The 20309-nt window shown below is 33.7% G+C and overlaps 1 protein-coding gene across 3 annotated transcripts in view; it reads left to right on the top strand.

The window, feature by feature from the left end:
* Positions 1–20309, top strand: part of ZNF148 (zinc finger protein 148) — a 96895-nt gene that overhangs the window by 68841 nt on the left and 7745 nt on the right. For all 3 annotated transcript variants that reach the window (XM_087818194.1, XM_016199952.2, XM_016199953.2), the window contains 3 exons: positions 4457–4582; positions 12925–13048; positions 14301–14384. In XM_087818194.1, the coding sequence (XP_087674320.1) occupies positions 4457–4582; positions 12925–13048; positions 14301–14384 (334 nt within the window). The remainder of the gene's footprint in view (positions 1–4456; positions 4583–12924; positions 13049–14300; positions 14385–20309) is intronic.

The following is a 20309-nucleotide window of genomic DNA, read 5'->3' as shown; positions in this document are numbered from 1 at the left end:
AATTATGCTCTACACATATTAGAATCTCAGTAAATTTAAAACTTTTGCTGTATTATCTTAGACTGAATTTAGCACATATTAGGCATTTAATAACTGTTGAATGAATAGGTGAGTGAAAGCTGTTATGGAAAATACCAAAGAGAATATCATATTATCAGATACCAAGATAATGTATAGGTACCTGAACTAATAAAATATAAAAGTATGGCTAGTTTTAAAATTGAATTTATTGGGGTGACATTGGTTAATAAAATTATATAGGTTTTAAGTACACAGTTCTGTAATATATCATCTGTATATTGTGTTGTGTGTTCACCACCTCAAGTCAAGTCCCATTTCATCACCATTTATCCCCAATTCACCTTCTTCTAAATCCCCCCCACACCCTTGTCCCTCTGATAATCATGATATTATTGTGTCTGTGAGGTTTTTAGTTTTGTTTTGTTTTTTGCTTAATCCCTTCACCTTTTTCACCCGGCCTCCAAACGAACACAGTTTATTTTTTATTTTATTGAACCAGAAACAGTGAAATAAGTCTTGAAAAAGAAGGAATTATCCTGTGTTCTAGGCTTGAGTTATTAGTGTTTAGAATCAAGGGAAGGACATTTTCATATAGAGAGGCCATTTTATGTGTAAGGTTGGGAAAATAAAGAGAAAGAAAGCTCAAAAACGAGAAAACATCAGAATAATTATGAGGTATATCTTAGAACTAGCAAGAAAGAACCAGCTTTGACCATGGCAAGGGGTAAGGAAACATTGACACTGTAGGACTTTAAGTCTTCTAAGGATGCCGAGGAAGAAGTTACATGAGTGTAGAGGGTAGATATGACATGCCTGACAGCTCCCCTCGTCTCATAGTGGGAGACCCACAGGGAGCTTTAATCCGTGAATGAGTCCTAGAGTTTTAGGTGGAGAAATGTCTGGGTTTAGTCAAATCTTATGAAAGAAGGATGGATAGGGTGATTAACAGTATTAATGATATTTCTGGTTTGGTAGTGAGAACAGCATTGAAATTTACCTCTCAAACGTAGGCATGAGGTTTCACATGGGAGTAGGTAAAAAACTTAAGTGTTGGGGAAGAAACTAGAGGTTTTATTTTTGTTTTTATTTTTAAAATTATTATTTTTTTAAATCTTCACCTGAGAATATGTTTTTATTGATTTTAGAGAAAGAGAGAGAGAAAGAGAGATAGAAACATTGATGTGAGAAACATCAATCAGTTGCCTTTTGTACGCTCAACAGGGAATTGAACCCAAGACTGTTCAGTATGTATGGGATGATGCTCCAACCATCTGATCCACACCGGACGAGGGCTATTTTTATTTTTTAAAAAATTTACCATACTACCTAGTTTATTGGTTTTCATGATGCTTTAGTAAATATGTTTCAAAAGTCCAGCAAACCAATCTTCAAGTATTAACCCATGTGTAGGTGCTTGGTTTAATTATATTTCAGTTTATTTAGGTGAAAAGTAACACTGAGAATTTGATTTTCTTTTAAAGATAGTTCTCAAGAAAAGAGTAGATAACTTATGGATGAATTATTGTCTTTTTCATTATGCTTATTTTTCATGTTCTTATAGATTACTATAGTCTTCCTTGGGCCAAAGAAGTCTTAAAGTTTCTCCAGACTTTTTGTAACTCACTTTGCTAGCTGTCTTATTATTACACCCATCACTTTATGTTTTTGGATTTACTGACATCTTTTCTAAAAACCTTAGGCTGAACCATATACTTTAGTGTGTAGTTGATTATGTTATATATAGAAGATACTACTTTATTCCATTTATGAGTGATAGCTTATTGGAGCATTCTAAAAGTGTAACTTGCTGTGTGCATATTAACATTCATAATGATTTGATCCATTGATAGTTCTAGGTTTGGGTCTGTGCTTTCACAATGTTAAAAGTGTGCCTTGTATTTGAAAATGCAAGTACTAATATGGTCACTTTCCATATATGTGGAAATAAGTAGGAGGTTCAGATACACATATTAATCTTTTTCACTGCATATAAAGGTTCTTCCTTGGTTTGTAACTGCTAATTGCAGAACTTATTTGTGCATTTGCCTTACACTCCACTTGATACTTCTACTAAAAAGAGTTCCCGTTTCCCGTTTCTTTTTGCCTCATGCTACATTTTCATGGTGTCTTAGCAATTTATAAGCTTACAGAAATGTTGGAACTACTTTAGTGCCACTACGAAATAGGACAGAGCAGTTCAACAGATACTTATAGATGGTTTGCTATCATTTCACCTTGTCTCATACCCAACCCAAGTATGTCACTTTTAGTTCCTATCACTTTAGATGGTAACATGACTGTATGTTCCAAATAGTGATACCAAAAGAAGCCATAAAGAATGATCACTAGTACTATTCTATAACCTGATGGAATTATTAGCTGAATAATCATTTACATCATATTTTTTGTTGCAAGGTTCTCCTTGATTTGCGATTCTCATACTGCCTACATTCCAGGAATTTATGAAAGCTTTCAGTTCCTTATTTTGTTAGTCTGAAATCCCTGGCTTATGTTGCATTTTCCTCATGAACCCCTTTCACACAGCTGTGTCTTCCAACTTTACACTCTGAATCTGTAAGATGTTTATAACCTTTTGCATCTTTTTTAGTGTATTTTTAAAAAATGTAATCATTAGCACATTTTTACTTCCTGGATTATTATTAGGATTTTTTTTAAAGCTTATGAATGCATAAATTTATTTCTCACAGTTCTGGAGGTTGGAAGTTCTAAATCAGGGTGCCAGCATGATAGGATGCAGACTTCTTGTTGTGTCCTCACATGGTGCAAGGGTCAGGTATTTTTAATATATTTCATAGCTTGTTGAGTTGAAAGTTTCTTAGTTTTAAGATTCTTGTGTTTTCATTTCAAAAATAGAGTGAAAATGTAGCAGTGAGGGGTGGATGACTGAGCACCATCAATTCCTTATGAGAATTGACACTAACATTAGTGACCTTAGAACCCTGGTTACACAGTAAAACCACGATATAAGGGACTAATTCGGGCCAGGGGGTGTCTGTTAAAGCCAAAAGTACATTATAATAAAGTAGATTTTCCAAATGCATATTTAAAAAATTTGACAAATCAGTTTACCTGTTTTTACTTATATATACACATTTGTATAATTAAAATTATGTATGAAAAGTTTAATTTCACAGAAAAGTTTTCTGTGTGTATTACAGTAATTTTAAATTTATACTGAATAGGTCTAGTAAATGCGTGCATTGACCAGTCACTGAGAATAAACAAATGAATACAGCTGGGGGGGGGTGTGGCTTAGTGCATGTGGGAATCATCTGGCACCAGCTAAAACTGCTACAGAAAGTCACGCCACTAGAGATAACAGAACCAATTACTGCGCAAGATGCGATGTGATCACATGCTAATCATTTGTTGAACATTGTTTATGAGCTGTGACTCTTGGATTTAAATATGTAGATATAGTTGTAGATATGTAATGTTTATGTTGATGAAATTACTACAGTGTTTTTTTTTGACATATGGCCTATTCGCTAAAATTTGTTAAAAATAACAGTGAATTAATAAAAAAAAACCTGTTAATTTAATTATAAGCAAATCTTGGTTAAAAGCATTTTAACATTAACAATGTTAATTTTCACATATGACATACGGACTGGAAATTTTGTCCATTAAATCCAAAGTCCGTTAAATCGAGGTCCGCAAAATCAAGGGTTTACTGTATCTTTTTTGGGACAGATAACTCTTCGTATCTGTGGGAACTGACATCTGAAAATAGGTAATATTGTTGATATCTTAATGTTTCTTGTAGTAGTACTATATTTATTGTGTAATTAGCATCATGTCTTGTACATAGCAGGAAGCCTAAACTCATTTGCCAATTCCATAAACAAATTTGGTGATGGTTTGTTGTAGAAGCCAGGAAAATATTGGCTAAAATATTGTCAAAAGTGTTGTGCTTAAAAATAACTGAAGTTTCATTGTTTGTCTTACTTTTCTTTTGATGTGATTACCTTTTAGAATTTTGTTGTTTTCTTGATCTTTTGTAAATTGAGAGAAAGCCCATTGTGAAGTTAGAATACTCCTTTTATCCCCCAGTATTTTATTGATTTTTGGAATTTAACCTTTTTCTGTGCTTTTAACCTCAGTATCACTTCACTTCCTTATTCTGGTAGGTCTTATAATTAACCATTTTTTCGCAGGGCTTCTTTAATCTTTTTTTCCAGATAGATGCTTGTAAAATCTTAGTTTATCCCTCAGTTTATGTCCTCTTGGTTTTTATTTTTCAATTGCCCATTAATGAACTGAAATTCTTCAGTGAATTATTTACTTGCATACACACATAGATTATCTGGGGAGCCACATATATGTAGGGTTAGCAAAGAATTAAACATGCAATGGCATTTTGTCACAATGGATTGTGTTTATTTCTAAAATTGGCCTTTTGTTTTTTTAACAGATAAGTGTAAAACAGGAAATTACTTTTACTGATGTATCTGAGCAACTGATGAGAGACAAAAAACAAATCAGAGAGCCAGTAGACTTACAGAAAAAGAAGAAACGGAAACAACGTTCTCCTGCAAAAGTAAGAGACTATGTTAAGGTGGTGGTCCCTAACCTGTTAATCCTGAACTGTTGGTTAACCTTATGGGCAGCAACCTTGACTGGACCATAAGGCAGATGTACAAAGTATCACATGGCTTAGTAAAGTTGGAATGTTGCATCAGCTTCCCTGAGAGGAAGGGATGCATGCCTGCATGGAGGTGGCGGGCCATTCCTTTCAATTTTTTCACTTTTCTTTTACCGTGCCTTTTTTCTAAAAACATTTTTCTTTCCCTATGTCCCTCTTCTTTAAAAACTGGCAGATGGTATGCAGTGCCCTGCTTTTCATTCATATTAATTTTACTTATTTTAATATTACGGTTTTAGGAAAACTCAGTACCAATTATTCATCAGGAAAAAGTTGTGGAATACCTGTATTAGAATAGAATGTAAGCTCCATGAGGGGCAGGGACCTTATTTTTTTCACAGCTTTATCCCAAGAGCCTGGAATAGTAGGCATAATAGATAATTAATATTTTTTGGGTGAATGAATGGGTAAGTAAACAAACAAGTGACCCAGTAAACGCTATTAGGAATTGCCTGCTTTTTTCCCCTCTTCAGTACAGTAATAGTTGACTATATGTAACGTTTTGATATTCCTGTAAAGTCTATGGACTCTGCAGTGTATTTACAGCTTTGTAGTTATTTTTCATCTTTTGTTTTCTTTCCTCATATAATGAAGAGGGCTTTTTAAAAAAGATTCTATTATAACATGGCGTTTTTATTTTGAGGGCTGTTTTTGCATATGTGATTTAAATCATAATTATCACTATTTATTATTTATATACTTTTAGACTCAGTAGTGTTCTAGAGCCAGCTGGTACTGGCTTGCCATAACTGATTGCTAGGTTTTCAGGAATTTTGCAAGCCAGTGCTAAAACCATTGGTAGCTTAAAATTAGTCACGGTGAGAATATTTACACCATGGAAATCAGTAAACCTTTTCCAGCCCTCTGACTTCTTAACCTGTTGTTAAACATTTACCACCATACCACTGCTTTTGGGGTATATAAGTATGCCTGTTATAGAAAAGTTTGAAAAATATAGAGGTGAAAATAACCCATAGTCATGTTTCCTGGAGATAAACTACCTTAATTTCCTGCCATATTCCCTTTCTATCTTCAAGTTTGTAGGTAGGTAGGTAGGTAGGTAGATGATTGATAGATAGATAGATAGATAGATAGATAGATAGATAGATAGATAGATAGATAGATAGAATTTTCAGATTTTTAACACTTGAAGTGTTTGTAAGCTATTTAAAGTTATTAGTGGTTTTTATAAGGATATAAGGATATTACTAGCTGCATAATATTCTTGATATATCACATATTCAGTGATTATTTTGTTGAAAAGTTGTATTCTCTTTGCCTTTATTTTAAATCATGCCGCACTTAAAATATTTGTGTATAGATATTTGTGCCCTACTGAATCAGAGGCCGTGAACTTTTGAAAAGGTTTCTTGATGATGTTACTCCTACCAGAAATGTTGTACCAGTTGCTAATTGCAGTGACCTAAGGTGTGTCTGTCTACAGCCTCATCAGCCTTGAGTATGAGACCTTTGCTTTTTTTTGTAGCTTAAGATGGGCATCTCAGTATAGTTTAATTTCTTTAGCTATTGGTCATACTAAATTTGGTTTGTTTGGTTTTTCCCCCATAATCGTTGGCATTTTATATTTCATGTTTTCTGAAATCCCTCCCTCCTTCTCTTTTCTTGGGGCTGATGTTTTTCTGGGCAATTTATATGATACTTTTTGAATGTTTATTTATATTAATGAATAAATCAGATTCTTCATTATAGAACAATACCAGGTTTTGGGGGGAAATTAATTTCTAAAATGGTTTGTGATAGTGTTGCATTCACTGCTGATCTGTGAGGAATTTATTTCAGGTCTAAAAACAACATAATATATGTAAGTTCTACATTTTCTTTGATATTTTATTGCCATATTTTCCAAGTACTATTCTTCAGTGTAATGTATTCTGAAATTCTGACTAAAACTCAGGCTGTTATCTTCTAGTAGAGTGTATTTGGTAGTATGTTCTAGGTGTTTGTAAGTAGATTAGATTTTTATAGAGTTTAAGCTGTTTTCCTTTCTATTTGAGATAAATTCATTTATAGTGTATTACTTTATATTTCTAAAGGTATTATTTAAGTATTTATATAATCTCCGTAGTTGCTAGGTGAAAGATTTGGCTTAGTCTAACTATATTTTATATAAGAAAATACTTTGGGGAAGTATTTTTAGGGAATTCTTAGGAGGTGAAATGACCAGAAATAATGTATGGCAGACGGAAGTGCGAGAATACAATTATTTTTAAATTGTTTTGGCATGTCACATATAATGGGACATAGAGCTGTTGTGGACTGTTTTTAACACAGGTCCGCAGTCTCCAGATAAATGCTTTTTGTATCTGGAGTTTTAGAACCTTGAGGCATAACTAATGAGTTATTTTACATTCTCAGGCTTGTGTTTAAAAATTCATACTTCTGATTTTTTCATTAAACTCTCACTTCCCTTTTGTATGAACAGCAAGAAAAATTTAACTCACATTTATAAATCAGTGTGTTGCTTGTTTTAAATTCCTTAAAAACAACTTGAATTTTATTAAAGAATTGTAATTTATTATGCTTAGAGGACTCCACTGTCCCCCAGCACCTTTCCCAAATCTTGAATTTTTCCATTATGAGTACTTTGAATATGTGTTACCATTGTGTCATGCGAGAGTGGCGATCTGTACAAGAAGCCTAACTAAAGTAATGTGATAGACTTCTGGTAAAAATATCAGCGCTTACAATATCCATATAAATGTGGTACACTTCCAGATAAGCTTTGTGGTGTGAAGTACTGTATTGTTAGGTCATCTTTAGCTGCCATGGACTTTAATTAATAATTGCTTTTTTAGCCTTTATCATATGGCAGAGTCTAGTCATCTTAAGGTAGATTTGATGCTTGAAAGTTGCCAAAATACATTTGGCATCAAGTTTGTAGAAGAGGGTGATCAAGCTAGGAAATTTTACCTAAGTCAAATTATTTGATACTATCATAGAATAAGATGTTTTATGAAAGTAAAATTTTCATATTATAAGAGTTTATCATTTTTAAATGTCAAATTTTATTTTATTTTAGCCACTTTGGTGGAAATCTTTAATGTGTTTTCTTTTTAAATATAGTACATTTGAACATGACTCAGATATCTTAGAGTTGATGTTGTAAACATTTTTTAAAAAGTGTATCTATTGTAATGAAGCCCTCTGGGAGGACTGAGATATTAGGTCCTTTTTCTCCCCTTATTCTGAAAACTCTTGACTGCTAGATTTTGTTTCTTGACTGCTTATAATAGCTTAGCTGTCTCATTCCTTAATGACATGCTATTCATTTTTACATTGCTGTACCTATGTGGCCACTTAACATTATATTCCACTGCCCCTTTGAGTCTGTTTTTATTTTGTTGTGGATTAGGACTACAGAGCACTAAAGGTATTAGAAATGTATGAAAAGTCTCACTGGACTTAATTCTCTCTTAGTGCATTCATGTCAGTGGCTCTGCATTAGTTACCTGTAGAGCTTTTCTGTTTATAAATACCAGGCCCCATCCCTAGTGGTTTTTATTTGGAGGATTTCCACTTACGCTTTAAAAAGTCCAAGGTGATTGTGATTTATGTTAAAGCTTGAGAATCCCAAGTCTTGATACTAGAAGTTTCTGGAGAAATGAGGTATTATCACCTGACTTGGGTGTTGACTTGTTAGGTGTTTAGGAGATAATGTTTCCCACCACAGAAGATTTTATGATGATAACTGAGTTAACGTTGATGAACTCTAAGAATCCTTTTCAGTAAAATATAACAGTATTGTCTTAATCCAGTACTGTATATATTTTATAGGTCTTTCAGACTTCTTAGTAATTGAAAGAAATAGAGCCAGGGTACTTATTAATTCCTTCCTTCTCCTTATTTTGAAATGTAACTCCTTTTTTACTCTGTCAGCAAATACTTTTCATGTTTATGATATGCCAGGATCTCTTTCCAAATAAAGGAAACTGGGATTGTTTGTTATAACGCTGTAGGTGGTCTGACTAGAAATTGATTATTCAAAGTTATGCTGAACTCAGGAAGGAAGAGCATAGTCCACAAATCAAATTGATTATAAATTGCATTGAGAATCCTTTCCTGGCAATTTATTATACACCATTGGTTCCCAGAAAAGATTTGTGATTTTGGTATAAAAAATATTTTAATTTGAATGTTAGAAAATGAGGAAATTTTAATTAAAAGCAGAGAAATAGATAATACTAGGCATTTTTCATACTTTGTCCTATATGCTAACATGATTGTGGAAAAAGTGGCTTTGAAGATGAAGTACTGATTATAAGACTGGGGGCGGAAATAGGAAATAATACTTAAGAGAAAAATGAAGAAGAAAATTAGTAAAAGAAGGCATTAGTATTTTAGTTATATAATTCCACCATGGAATTATATTCTGACAAAACAATTTTTTCATAGAACTGAACTCCAACTTAAAAATATTTCATTAAAATCCTTCTTTAAAAAATACCACATAATTCTTTGCTTAATATTTAGAAAACCTGAGAGAAATAGCCTTTTCTAAAACTCAGGGTTGTTATGCTGAACATGTCTTCTTGTACATGCTTATGCTACTGTGTATTTCATGTTCTGGCACCGTCAAAAACTTGCCATTTAAAAAACAAAATTTGGTAATATGTGAGCATGGGACTTAGAGATGACTAGGATGTCAGAATGTGGTGGTTATTGCCCTGGACAACTTTATTATTCTGTTGTATGACTTTGGGGTTGCACTGTTCTTCCATTTCTAATTGGGTTTGAAGAATAAAGAGAATTTCAGAAGATCTCACTTCCCACCCCGTTTCAGCAAAATAACAGATAGTAGGTGAGAAATTTAAACTATTTTCTCTAAATTATCTTTTGGTGGTTTAGAGATTTAGATTGACTTAAGAATGTATGATAAAATCTATAATCACTAGTTTGAAAAATGCTTTAATAATTTTGGTAGTTCATAGATACAGTATACATAGTATAGAATGGGAAAATCTCCTCTGCCTTTTAAGAGAGCAAAACTTCTCACTGAGAGGTGTCAGGTTTCACTTATTCAGTGGCAGTGACCCTTGAGGACTAAAAAATCTCTGAATTGAATAGTGCTTTGCCTGACTAAATAAAGTTGGTATATTATTTAAGATAACCATCACTATATGTATAGGTATCTAGCTGGGTACACATTTAGCTCAGAACAAAAACATACCTACTAATAGACCATGAGATAGATTGGTTGAGTTCCATTTGGCGCTGAAATTTTTTACTGAAAAATTGTTTTAAATTTATTAAACAATTAAGAGAAAAATAAGGTATGTTGAGTATTTAGATTATTACTAATTCTGCACTCTTGATAAAGCCTGATTGCTTGGTCTTTACAATATATCACATTTCTTCAAAGGTATCAGTGACAGGAGGCAAGATAAATCATGTGGAGATGTAATAGGCACCTTAGGACTTAAATTTTGAAATTTCAAAGTCTTTAGTTGTAATGTTCTTTTGTTGAAAGGAAAAAGAAAAGCAGAAATATTTTGATACTAGTAGCAAGTAAGACTGCTAATCTCTAAGGCAAATGTACTTAACTGGTAGGTCACATTCTACTAAAAGATCTTGAAAAGGGGGGTGTGAACAAGAAAAAAGAAGCCAAGTCTATACCAAGGAGGAAAATTTTGCCTGCATTAATTTGCCATTTCTCTTCCACTATGGGACTTTGTTCTTTACATTTACCTCTCTGTGGCTCTACTTAGTGACTTTGAAAAATTGACAAGTATTACTTCTTATAAGAAGTTTTAAAAAGAAAAAAGTGGTAAGTTTGTGAGGATGTTTGTTCTGGATAGCTGGTAGCCACATCAATAGACATGTATAGCATAGCATCTCACTATGTTCCAGACCCCGTTTTGGACATTGGGTTTATGAGTAAAACAGACAAAATTAGGTAGTTACATTTTAAGACAGATTACAAATTAGAAGAGCCACTGGCCGTTTTCTGAGGCACGATGAATTTTACTTTGTGTCCTTTATACAAAGACGTTTGTTACTCTAGCCTAAAAAAAGAAAAAAAAGTAAGTAAATATAAAATGCCTAAGAATTTGATTTTTCTGTCTTTGAACATTATAAATATGCTAGATTTTTCAGTCTGCTATTCACAATCCAGTGTTAGCTATTTCATCCATAAAATCCACCTTGAATTAAGGCTTGAATCCACAATGAAAAGCAGCATTACCTCCAGAGACAGAAAACAATGACTTAGAACTCTTTAAGTCTTCATAAAAGGGCTTTGTACCGCCAAGGATTGCATCCGTTTCACATTAAGTAACTTGGGCCAGATTTGTTCCTCACAAAGCCTTTCCTTGCAGTTGCTACGCCACAGAAAGCTATTGAGCTGCCATGTTTTTTGGCACATGGATCTTCTTTTTAATCAACATATGTGAAAAAAATACCTGGTACTATGTTGTTTTTAGTTCTGTTTTATATAAAATGCTTAATATCTGTTATTTTTTATGTTAGAAATATTTTAAATCATATTTTAAAACCTTTTGTTTATTTTTTGTTTTATACAATATTAACTTGCATATTATTTTGTGACTTGGAAGGGTTGAAAAAATTTTTAACTGACTGGCTAGAGATGAAACTTTTCATTCTCACTGACTCTCTTCAGGAAGCTGTGACACCCACTTCCATTCTCCTGCCAAATGTTTCCCTCCGACTCTGGTGCATAGACTTTGAAGCATTGTTGACCATGTTGGCAGTTTGCCCAGAACCCAAATGCCCTGTATAATTTGCGTAATAATTATCATTGATTTACATACAGTGTAGGTGAATTGTCTTTCTAAATTTAAAGTAAAAGAATATTTTAAAATGTTTAAAGCCTTTGTTCCTTACCTGTTCCCCTTTTCTAGGATTGAGAGGAGGTCATAGTTGTGTATTTATAGGCCCTTCATATTTTTAAAGATGTTTCCTAGGTATCTCTATGCCTTATGGGCACCGTTCCTTAGCTCGCACTCTCTATGCCCCCACCTCCAGTACTGTTTGCCTCTCAGTTGCCATGCTTCTCCTGATTTTCTAGCTTTATTTGCTTATCTTCAAGTCGTATTCTGCCATCTTTCTTCTCTCCTCAATGCTGAAAAAAGGGATGGTTGATTATTTTTATTCTGCCACCTGTCTGGTAAAGGGAGGCAGTTGAATGTTGCTCATTGAACAAATAGTTGATAAATTGGAATACGTGAAGCCTAAATGTGGCTTCTCTCTGGCACTGTCCAGCCCAGGCCCACACTATTTTCAACTTTAAGAAACCCAGGAAGATAAAGTTGCTTTCTTGTCACCTGTCTTCCTTTCCCATACCCACTCAAATTTATTTATCCAACAAATATTTTTAGGAATATTTTTAATAATAGTTTAATAGTCCTAGAATAACCTTAGAGATCCTGGACTGAACCAGACTCTAAATTCTATCCTAGGGTGACTTGAAAACTTTGTTTTCTCATCTTAAAAAAAAAAAAAAAAAAAGGAAAATGTAATAGGCAAGCATTTTATGTGGTTTAGAGAAGTGTTTTAAGTATGTTCAGTGTAAGGCTCTCTCCCACCTTATCTCCTACCTGCCATGTTCCTCATCCATCACAACTGAGGTTATATACACTTTGTGTACATCCTTCTCAAATACATTTTATGTGTACACAAACATACACACACACACACACCTATATGTACCCTTTTGTATATAAAAATTAGAAGAATTATATACTGGATTCTAAACCTTGCTCTTTTTACTTACTAAACCCTGGACCTCTTTCTGTATAAGTAATAAGAGAGCTTTCTTATTTTACTTTATAACCACATGATATTAAATTGTATACATTTTCCATGATTTATTTAACCAGTCCTATCTGATTGATATTTATGCTATGTCTAAAACATAAGACTTTTGTTCTGCGTATGTGAGAATAAAGCTACACTCACCCTAACAGAGAACACTTAGGGATTCTGTTAGACATCAGCTTTGGAGGAAGGGGCAGAGTACTGAGATCTTACTTAGCTACCTTCCAAGGTTTTATTAGCAATCTTTACCCATTCTGAGTCACACTGTGCTTTAAATTAATGATAACATTATTTAACAGCCTTTTCAAATTTATTTAGGAAAAAAAATATTTCATAATCTCTGGTGACCATTGTTTGCATTAAAAGGCATTCTCTTTTTTATACATTAGTGTTACGTTTTTAAAACTTCTTTCTTTTGTTTTTGCCTTTTTTTTTTAAACTAGATTCTTACAATAAATGAGGACGGATCACTTGGTTTGAAAAACCCTAAATCTCACGTTTGTGAGCACTGCAATGCTGCCTTTAGAACGAACTATCACTTACAGAGACATGTCTTCATTCATACAGGTATTACAGTCATTAAAATTATCTTTGCTGTTTTCATCTTCGTGTAAATGTCATTTATTCCTAAGACCATAGCAACCTGGCATTTCAAATCAGAGATTTCATAAGGCTAAAATGTCAGAAGGAAACCAGGAAAAACTTTAAATGAGAAAACAATTAGCTGTGGAGGTGCAAAATTAATTAATCTTAATTGGACACTTATTTGGCTTAATGTATTCTTTTTAGCTAGAGAAACAGTTAAATAATGTATTATTAAAAGCCTGTCAGCATTTATTTTTCTATGTAAGACATCCAAGTGGAGTTTGAAATATGAATTTGGGAATCAAACATAACAATGATAATTAAGAACATGAAGTTGTAGAGGTTAGAACTAAAAGACTGATCATAGATCTTTGGGAAAACAGATTAGACATGTAGACTATATTAAGGGGGTCGGGGAGAGACTGTAAAAAGGTAGTTTTAACAAACTAGGAAAATACAGTTGTTTCAGAAGACAAAAAAAGAGACGACCAGGGAGGGTATGGTCAACAGTGGCACAACCTTCAGAGAGCATAGAGAACTCAGAACAAAACACATTAGAATAAATAGCAAGGAGATAATGAGTAGCTTTTAAGAAAGTGGAGTGTAGGGTTAAACACAAGTGGGTAGTGAAGAGTTTGAGACATAGGATAGACTTTTCTTTCAAGAAGGTGTGGTAAAAGGAAGGAGTGTTTTAGAATTTCTGGAAAGTTTCTTTGCATAGAGCAGACCAAAAAATACTTTCCTTAAAAGGAAAAGCTCCAACAGAGAGGGAATGTTTGAAGATAGAGGATTTTTTTTTTTTTAAGGATGTTTAGAAAGTTCTGAAGGTTCTGGAGAAAATAAGTAAACAGGCATAAAGTGATGGTTAGCCATGGAGAGCAACATGGGGTGATCTCCAGATAAAAAGGAAGAAAAGATGTTTAAGACACTAGATAACCTGCAGAGTTCTAGCCTCGTGGTTTTTAAATTCTATTTTAAGTTGTTTATTTGCCCTTTTTTTAAATCCCTTGAAGGCTATAGGTCAGATTTAGTCTCATTTTTGTGTGATTGAGATGATGTGAATTTTAAAACCTTGGGGAAAAATTGAGAGGAAGTAAAATTCTGTTAAGTTAATGAATAGTTTAAAACATTTGTATGGATAATTTGGAATTTTCTAAATTTGGGCTTCTAAGATCAGTAACTCTAAACTGTGTTTTATCCAGTAACTAATTTGTGGATGTGAAATTATTTTAAGGTGAAAAACCATTTCAATGTAGTCAATGTGACATGCGTTTCATACAGAAGTACCTGCTACAGAGACATGAGAAGATTCATACTGGTGAGTGTTGCCACCCTTACTAGGGTCATTAAAATTACCATTTCAAATATAGGGAAGAATTTTTAATGAGTAGCAACAACTTGTTGCCACTTTCATTAGTTTTATTTCTAAAGAGTATATGTCATAGCTCATCTCTTTTCTTCTTTCAATAAATCAATGTTAACTGTTAAGACTTGGCTTTAATGTCCAAGCCCAATAAATTACCTTGAAATAGGGTTTTAGAATAACTTAAAATATATTTAAAATGACAAAAGGAAGTTTTTGTGAAATAGTTGTTTCCTTAGATGTTTATTTAATAAGTTTAGAGTAGGTAAAATTAGCATTTATATTAAATAGCCTAGGGGTGGGAGGAAAGTGTTTCAGCCTTAAGATAGCAGTACTACTTTTTTTCTTACTATTTCACGTATTTAGCTTGCTGTATCAAGAAAATTGTGATCCTAATACGTTGGAAACTTTCAGTTTTTCAGTTAAGTTGTTAATGATTTAGAAACATATTTCAGAAGATCACTGTTAAGGAACCCATTTTGGAGCAAACATTTATTTATTTTTGGCTAGTTCTATATGTAATCTTGATTTAGTAGACTGTTAACTTTTGACTTTTGAGGTCTCTCAGCATGGTAACAGTGTTCCTTTAGAATTTATTTTCAGTGTTTTGCTTTTTGTGAGATTATAAAAGTAGAGTTGGTGAATTTGCATAACTTTGATTCTTACATTTAAGTAGAATTGAGAATGATGGTGATAATATATGAATATGAAAAATATTAAAGTTCTTCATATTTCTCTATATTAAGTACTCAAGCAAGTGCCTGCTGGGGGGTGTTATTTAGATATGTTCTCATGGTACCTGCAGTACCTTTTCTGCCTAGTAACTTCCCTTACTGTTCTGTGCCCGTAACAAGGAAACATGAATGTGGCTGGTCTCCTTAAGTAAAACTGCAACTCTGCAGCATATCTATATGCTTTGATGTTCTACTTTTCAAAGATTATTATTATGCGCATCACCCATTTCAGTTTCTTAAGAAAACATTTATTCATCACTTCCAGATGGAAGGGAGTATACTAGGTACTTTGGGGAAAAGAACAACTTTTTCAATTATGACTTATAGCTAAATTTAACATTTTATATATTAATAAAGCCTGATCAGATAATGATAAGTGAAAGTGGTTAACTATTTTTGTTTGTTTTTAATACCTCTTAGATTTGGATGATTTACTCATTCATTCAAAAAATTTTACTGAGCCTTCAGTATTTTTTAGGTACCAGAAATATGGAGGTAATACAAGGCAGTTTTCTTGGAAAGGAAGGGGGGAGAAGACATTGATGTGAGAGAGACACATCGACTGGTTGCCTCTTGTATGTCCCCTACCAGGGTGGGGTATGAACCTGCAACCAAAGTATGTGCCCTTGGCGGAAATCAAACCTGGGACCCTTCAGTCTGAGGGCTGATGCTCTAACCATTGAGCCAACTAGCCAGGGCTTTTTCATAGCTAATTTTTAAGTTGATAATTTTGTATGGCCCGCGAATGATGTTATAAATATCCAAATGGCCCTTGACAGAAAGAAAATTCCCACCTCTGGTTTAGAAGAACGCATTGAAATAGTTACTGCAATTAAAAAGATTTTGCATATGTTTGTCTTTTTAAATTGTCAAGAAGGTAATGAGTCACCTATCATTGATCATGATCCTCAAAGGATGTGTGGTGAGAAGAGCTACCAGTTCTTACAGGCGCTATTTTCCTTAAGCCTCCCTCATCCTTTTAGGTCTTAGTATACTGTCTCCTCCAGTCAGTCTCCAGCCCCCAAGCCCATTTTCTCCTCTGTTTGTAACATGAGTAAAAAGAATTACCTGCTTGGCTGCTCTTGTCACCAATAAAAAAAAATCCTCTGTGGCCTTTAAAAACCAAGAACCTAGCTTGATTTCGTTTTCAAATAGAAAAATTTTAAACTCAGCCGGGACAGACTATCACTGCTCTTTCCAAATTTAGGCTAGCCTACCAAATACCACTTTAAGCAAGGGTACTTTTTCATCCTAAGGCTGATACTTAAAGTTCTGGTTAAAGCTTTGTTTCTTTGGCCTAAGTCATTGAAAACTGTCAAAATGCAAATATCCTTGGGATTGCTATTTTTGGCAGTTATGGGAGATTTATATCTTGTGAATATATTATATAGATCTTTTGTTTAAGATATGTTTGGGGATATGGGAGAGAAGGTGAGGACTTGAAGTGAACGTTGAAGATAATAATCCCAATAGATCTTTGTTTAGGGTCAGAATTACTGCTCAGGTACACACCATGGTTAAACATTCATCATCACTGGAAGATTTACTTTGTGATCAGGTGCCTTTAACTAAGGTGCCTCCTCTTCTGTATTTTCAAATGCATATGTAGAATAAACGTTAGAATGACATGTATCTAGTTGTATTCTTTTCTAGAGGAAAATCTTGTCACCATTTTACTGTAAGGAAAAGCCAGTCTTATTACCATGGGGAGAGAGTGTGGATTTAAGGAATAAAGAACTTAAGTACAATTTTCAATATTTTATTTTAATTTTCTAAATTCCTCTAAAGAGTAAGTCACAGACTACCTATCCTGATATTCTGACTCTTATTACAAATTATGCTTGTTTTGTACAGTGTGGCAGTTTTCCTAACTTATTTTTTATTTCATTAGTAAAAAATGTTATGAAACCATTTTTGTCTTTAGGGAAATTTTTATAAGTTGACTTTATAAATCCTTCCAAAAATAAAAGGGATTTTGAAAATAAGCCAAATCATTTAGAATTACGCATATACATTAGGTTTCTTTTCCCAAAAAGTGTTTTTAAGGCTTTAGTTCTTGAATATGTATAATTTTATAGATAAAAATGTAGTAAATTCTAGAAAACATCTAAGTAAGCATTTTTCACATCCAAAAACATGTATTGATCGTTTTTTCCTCTTAACTATGACTTTTGCTCACAACAGTGTTAAATTGCTGAATAATAGCATTATTATTATTTTTTCTTTTTTGCTAAATCCCCACCCCCACCCAGCTGCATTATTATTTTTTAAACCAGTTGGGTTAGTGGGGTGAAGTCAGAGAGAATGTTGATTCACCCTTGACTATGTCAGCTCAACACTTTGTATTTCCTTCACTATAGTTCAGTTACTAATAAAAATTACAGTTTTCCTCTCATTTTGATGCTCTAGTTTATAGTTTATAAGCTATAATGGAGAAACCTTATTAAAATAAAATGTTACAGACCCAGTTAGGGTTTCACTCTTATTTGGAAGATGGAGGAGCTGAATCCTGTTTGTGCTACCTAGAGCCTTGCCTGCAGTGTGAGCTCCTGGCATTGAGACTGCTGAAGCCAGGCAGCACTGGCATGGTCAGGGCTTGACGAGAGAGAGTAAGCAGGGAAGCACACATTGCTGTGACAGACATTCTCTGCTGTAACAAAGCTTTCAGAAACCAGATTTTTTTTTCCCCCCTCTAGTAAACTATTAGCAATTCACACTAAAAGATTTGATTACACATAAGACGCATATAAAAGTTTCACACTATATAACAAACATCTCAGTAAAGATATGAAAGAAATCATACATACACGTACATATAAAACACTGCATCATACTTAAAGGTTTTCTGTTTTGGGGTGGAGATGAGAGGAGAAGTCGTCCAGAAAATTAACTCTATTTTAACATTATGCATTAGAACTGAAATATGGAGAATCAGAGAGGCTTTATAATGAAAATTGCCCAGTTTTCAATTAAGTGTCTATGTATGTTTTGTGTGTGTGAGTACCCCTTTCCCTCAGATTCATGTAAAGTGTTCTTTGTTAGTTTATAGTGTCTATAGTTTTGAAAATATTGTTGTCATTTATTTTGACAAGTCTCTAGTTCAACAAATCTCCTGAAGTGGTCTCATTCTTATTTATGTATCATCATTGAATGAATGAAGGAGTGAGTTGTGATTCACAGTTTCTCAAATCCTATAAAGTAGTACTGAACCAGTGCTTTGGCAGTTGAGATGAATTAGACCATTGAGGATTCAGATTGATCGCTTCATGGAAGTGGTAGAACATAACTGGCCCTGTGAGGTAGATTTAGATTTTGTAGTCCATGTGTTCCATGGGAGTCAAGTGTCATCGCAGGAACTGTAGGTGGTAGAGCAGAAGCATCACGGAAGTCAGGTCCAGGAGAAAGATCTGGGGTGTACTGAAGTTGGGAATCTTTGGGAAAGGATAGGTAAATTGGTGGTAGACAATCAATTCAGAAACCATGGAGTAGCAAGTTAAAAATCAGGCAGACAGGCAGACACCAGGACAGTTATAGATTCTGGATATCAAGACAAGTGTCAGATATGCTTGTTTAAAAGAACCAGATGGAGTCAGGTACTTGCAGATAGTTAAAAGGCTAGAAATTCCTGATTCCTTACTTTCTGTCATATCTCAGCTGCGGAATGCTATTTACAGCAAAATTTCATTCAGGGCTATTGCCTGTGGCTTGAATCTTTCAGTTCACCATGAAAAATGTGCACAGATTTTATGTGCGACACCACTCACTTCTCAACAGATCATCCTGCTTGACTTTAACAAAAGAAATAGTGTCTTTGAGTGGGGGAAAAAGCTAGAAATTCCTAAGAAGTCATCATTTTCATAAACCTATGAATACTGTCAAATAAATGTCTTGAGTACCTATTCTCTGCCAAGCACTCTATTAAACACAATACATAAATTATCTTTGTTCTCACAGAAATTCTGTGAGGAGGGTACTATTATTAATTTTATTTTTTTTATAGATAAGAAAACTAAGGGTCGCAATGATTAAGTGACTTGCCCCAGTGTGCACAACTGGTTAATGACACAGTCCAGGTCTTAGCCAGTATGCTATTGAAAGGGTAGATCCAGCACCAGGAACATTTCACAAAAACTTGCGATTTTAAACATAGAGGTTTTTATTTTGTTCAGGTAAGAGTAGAGCCACTCCTGGACCTGAGCTTGTGGGTAATGGGTATGCCTGCTGAAATGAAGTCTGTGGATATAGGAGTAAGAGCAAATTCCAGCTCGTATGGGATGAACAAAGGCAAGATGGCCATTCTGAGTAGAGCAGGAAGGAGTGGGTGGAATTGGAATGAGGAGGTAAGACTGGAAGGCTTGATTTTAGTTACATTGTCAAGCCTTGATGCCATCTAAGGAGTGTCAGATTTATCCTATGAGTATTATAAAAAACCAGGGCATTTAACTCCCATTTTGGAAGAATATTATTGTTTTGTAAAGAAAACTGGAAATTTGTTAACTGTTTTGTTAACTATAATTAATATGAAAAATTATAATTTCAGCTAATTGCAAATTTATTAGTCAAGTTTACTTTTTAGGTATTAGAATTTAAACAAATGAAACAACATTGTTAAGCTTCAAGGAATTTAGTATTAACTTCAGTTTTGACCAGTTTATGAGAAACAGGTAACATTTGGAAACCACAAACAGTACTGTGAAATAAAAAATGCTTTTTGGACTTTGGATCCTCTTCATTTTTGGATAGTGTAGGATGCACTGATTTTCAGAAAAAGAGCTGAAAGAGGAATACTCAGATTTAACTTTAACAGAATTTCCTAAGTTTTAAAAAAGTTACTCTGAGAGCAGTTTTTTCATTTTTGGTGTTTTGATTTTTTGTGTTTTCTTTTTTAAAATTATTTTTGTTCTTTAAAGAACATGGTTAGTCTAGACCAAGTAAGTTTCTTTACCCTTTCACTTGTTAGTTTGCCTTCCTTTAATATGGATTCTTCCCTGCTCCCCACCCCCACATTATTTTACATTCTACAAAAGATGAAGCATAAGACATCAGAGTCTAGATCTAACGCTTTGTTTTACAACTCCTTTCACACCATATCCTTTAGGAAAAGTACCCCATTACTTGCTTGAGACTACTGGATTATTATTTAGGA

The sequence above is a fragment of the Miniopterus natalensis genome, chromosome 6 (assembly GCF_054644295.1).
Source record: "Miniopterus natalensis isolate mMinNat1 chromosome 6, mMinNat1.hap1, whole genome shotgun sequence".
NCBI lineage: Eukaryota > Metazoa > Chordata > Mammalia > Chiroptera > Miniopteridae > Miniopterus > Miniopterus natalensis.
This window is presented reverse-complemented; position numbering and strand designations above follow the sequence as displayed.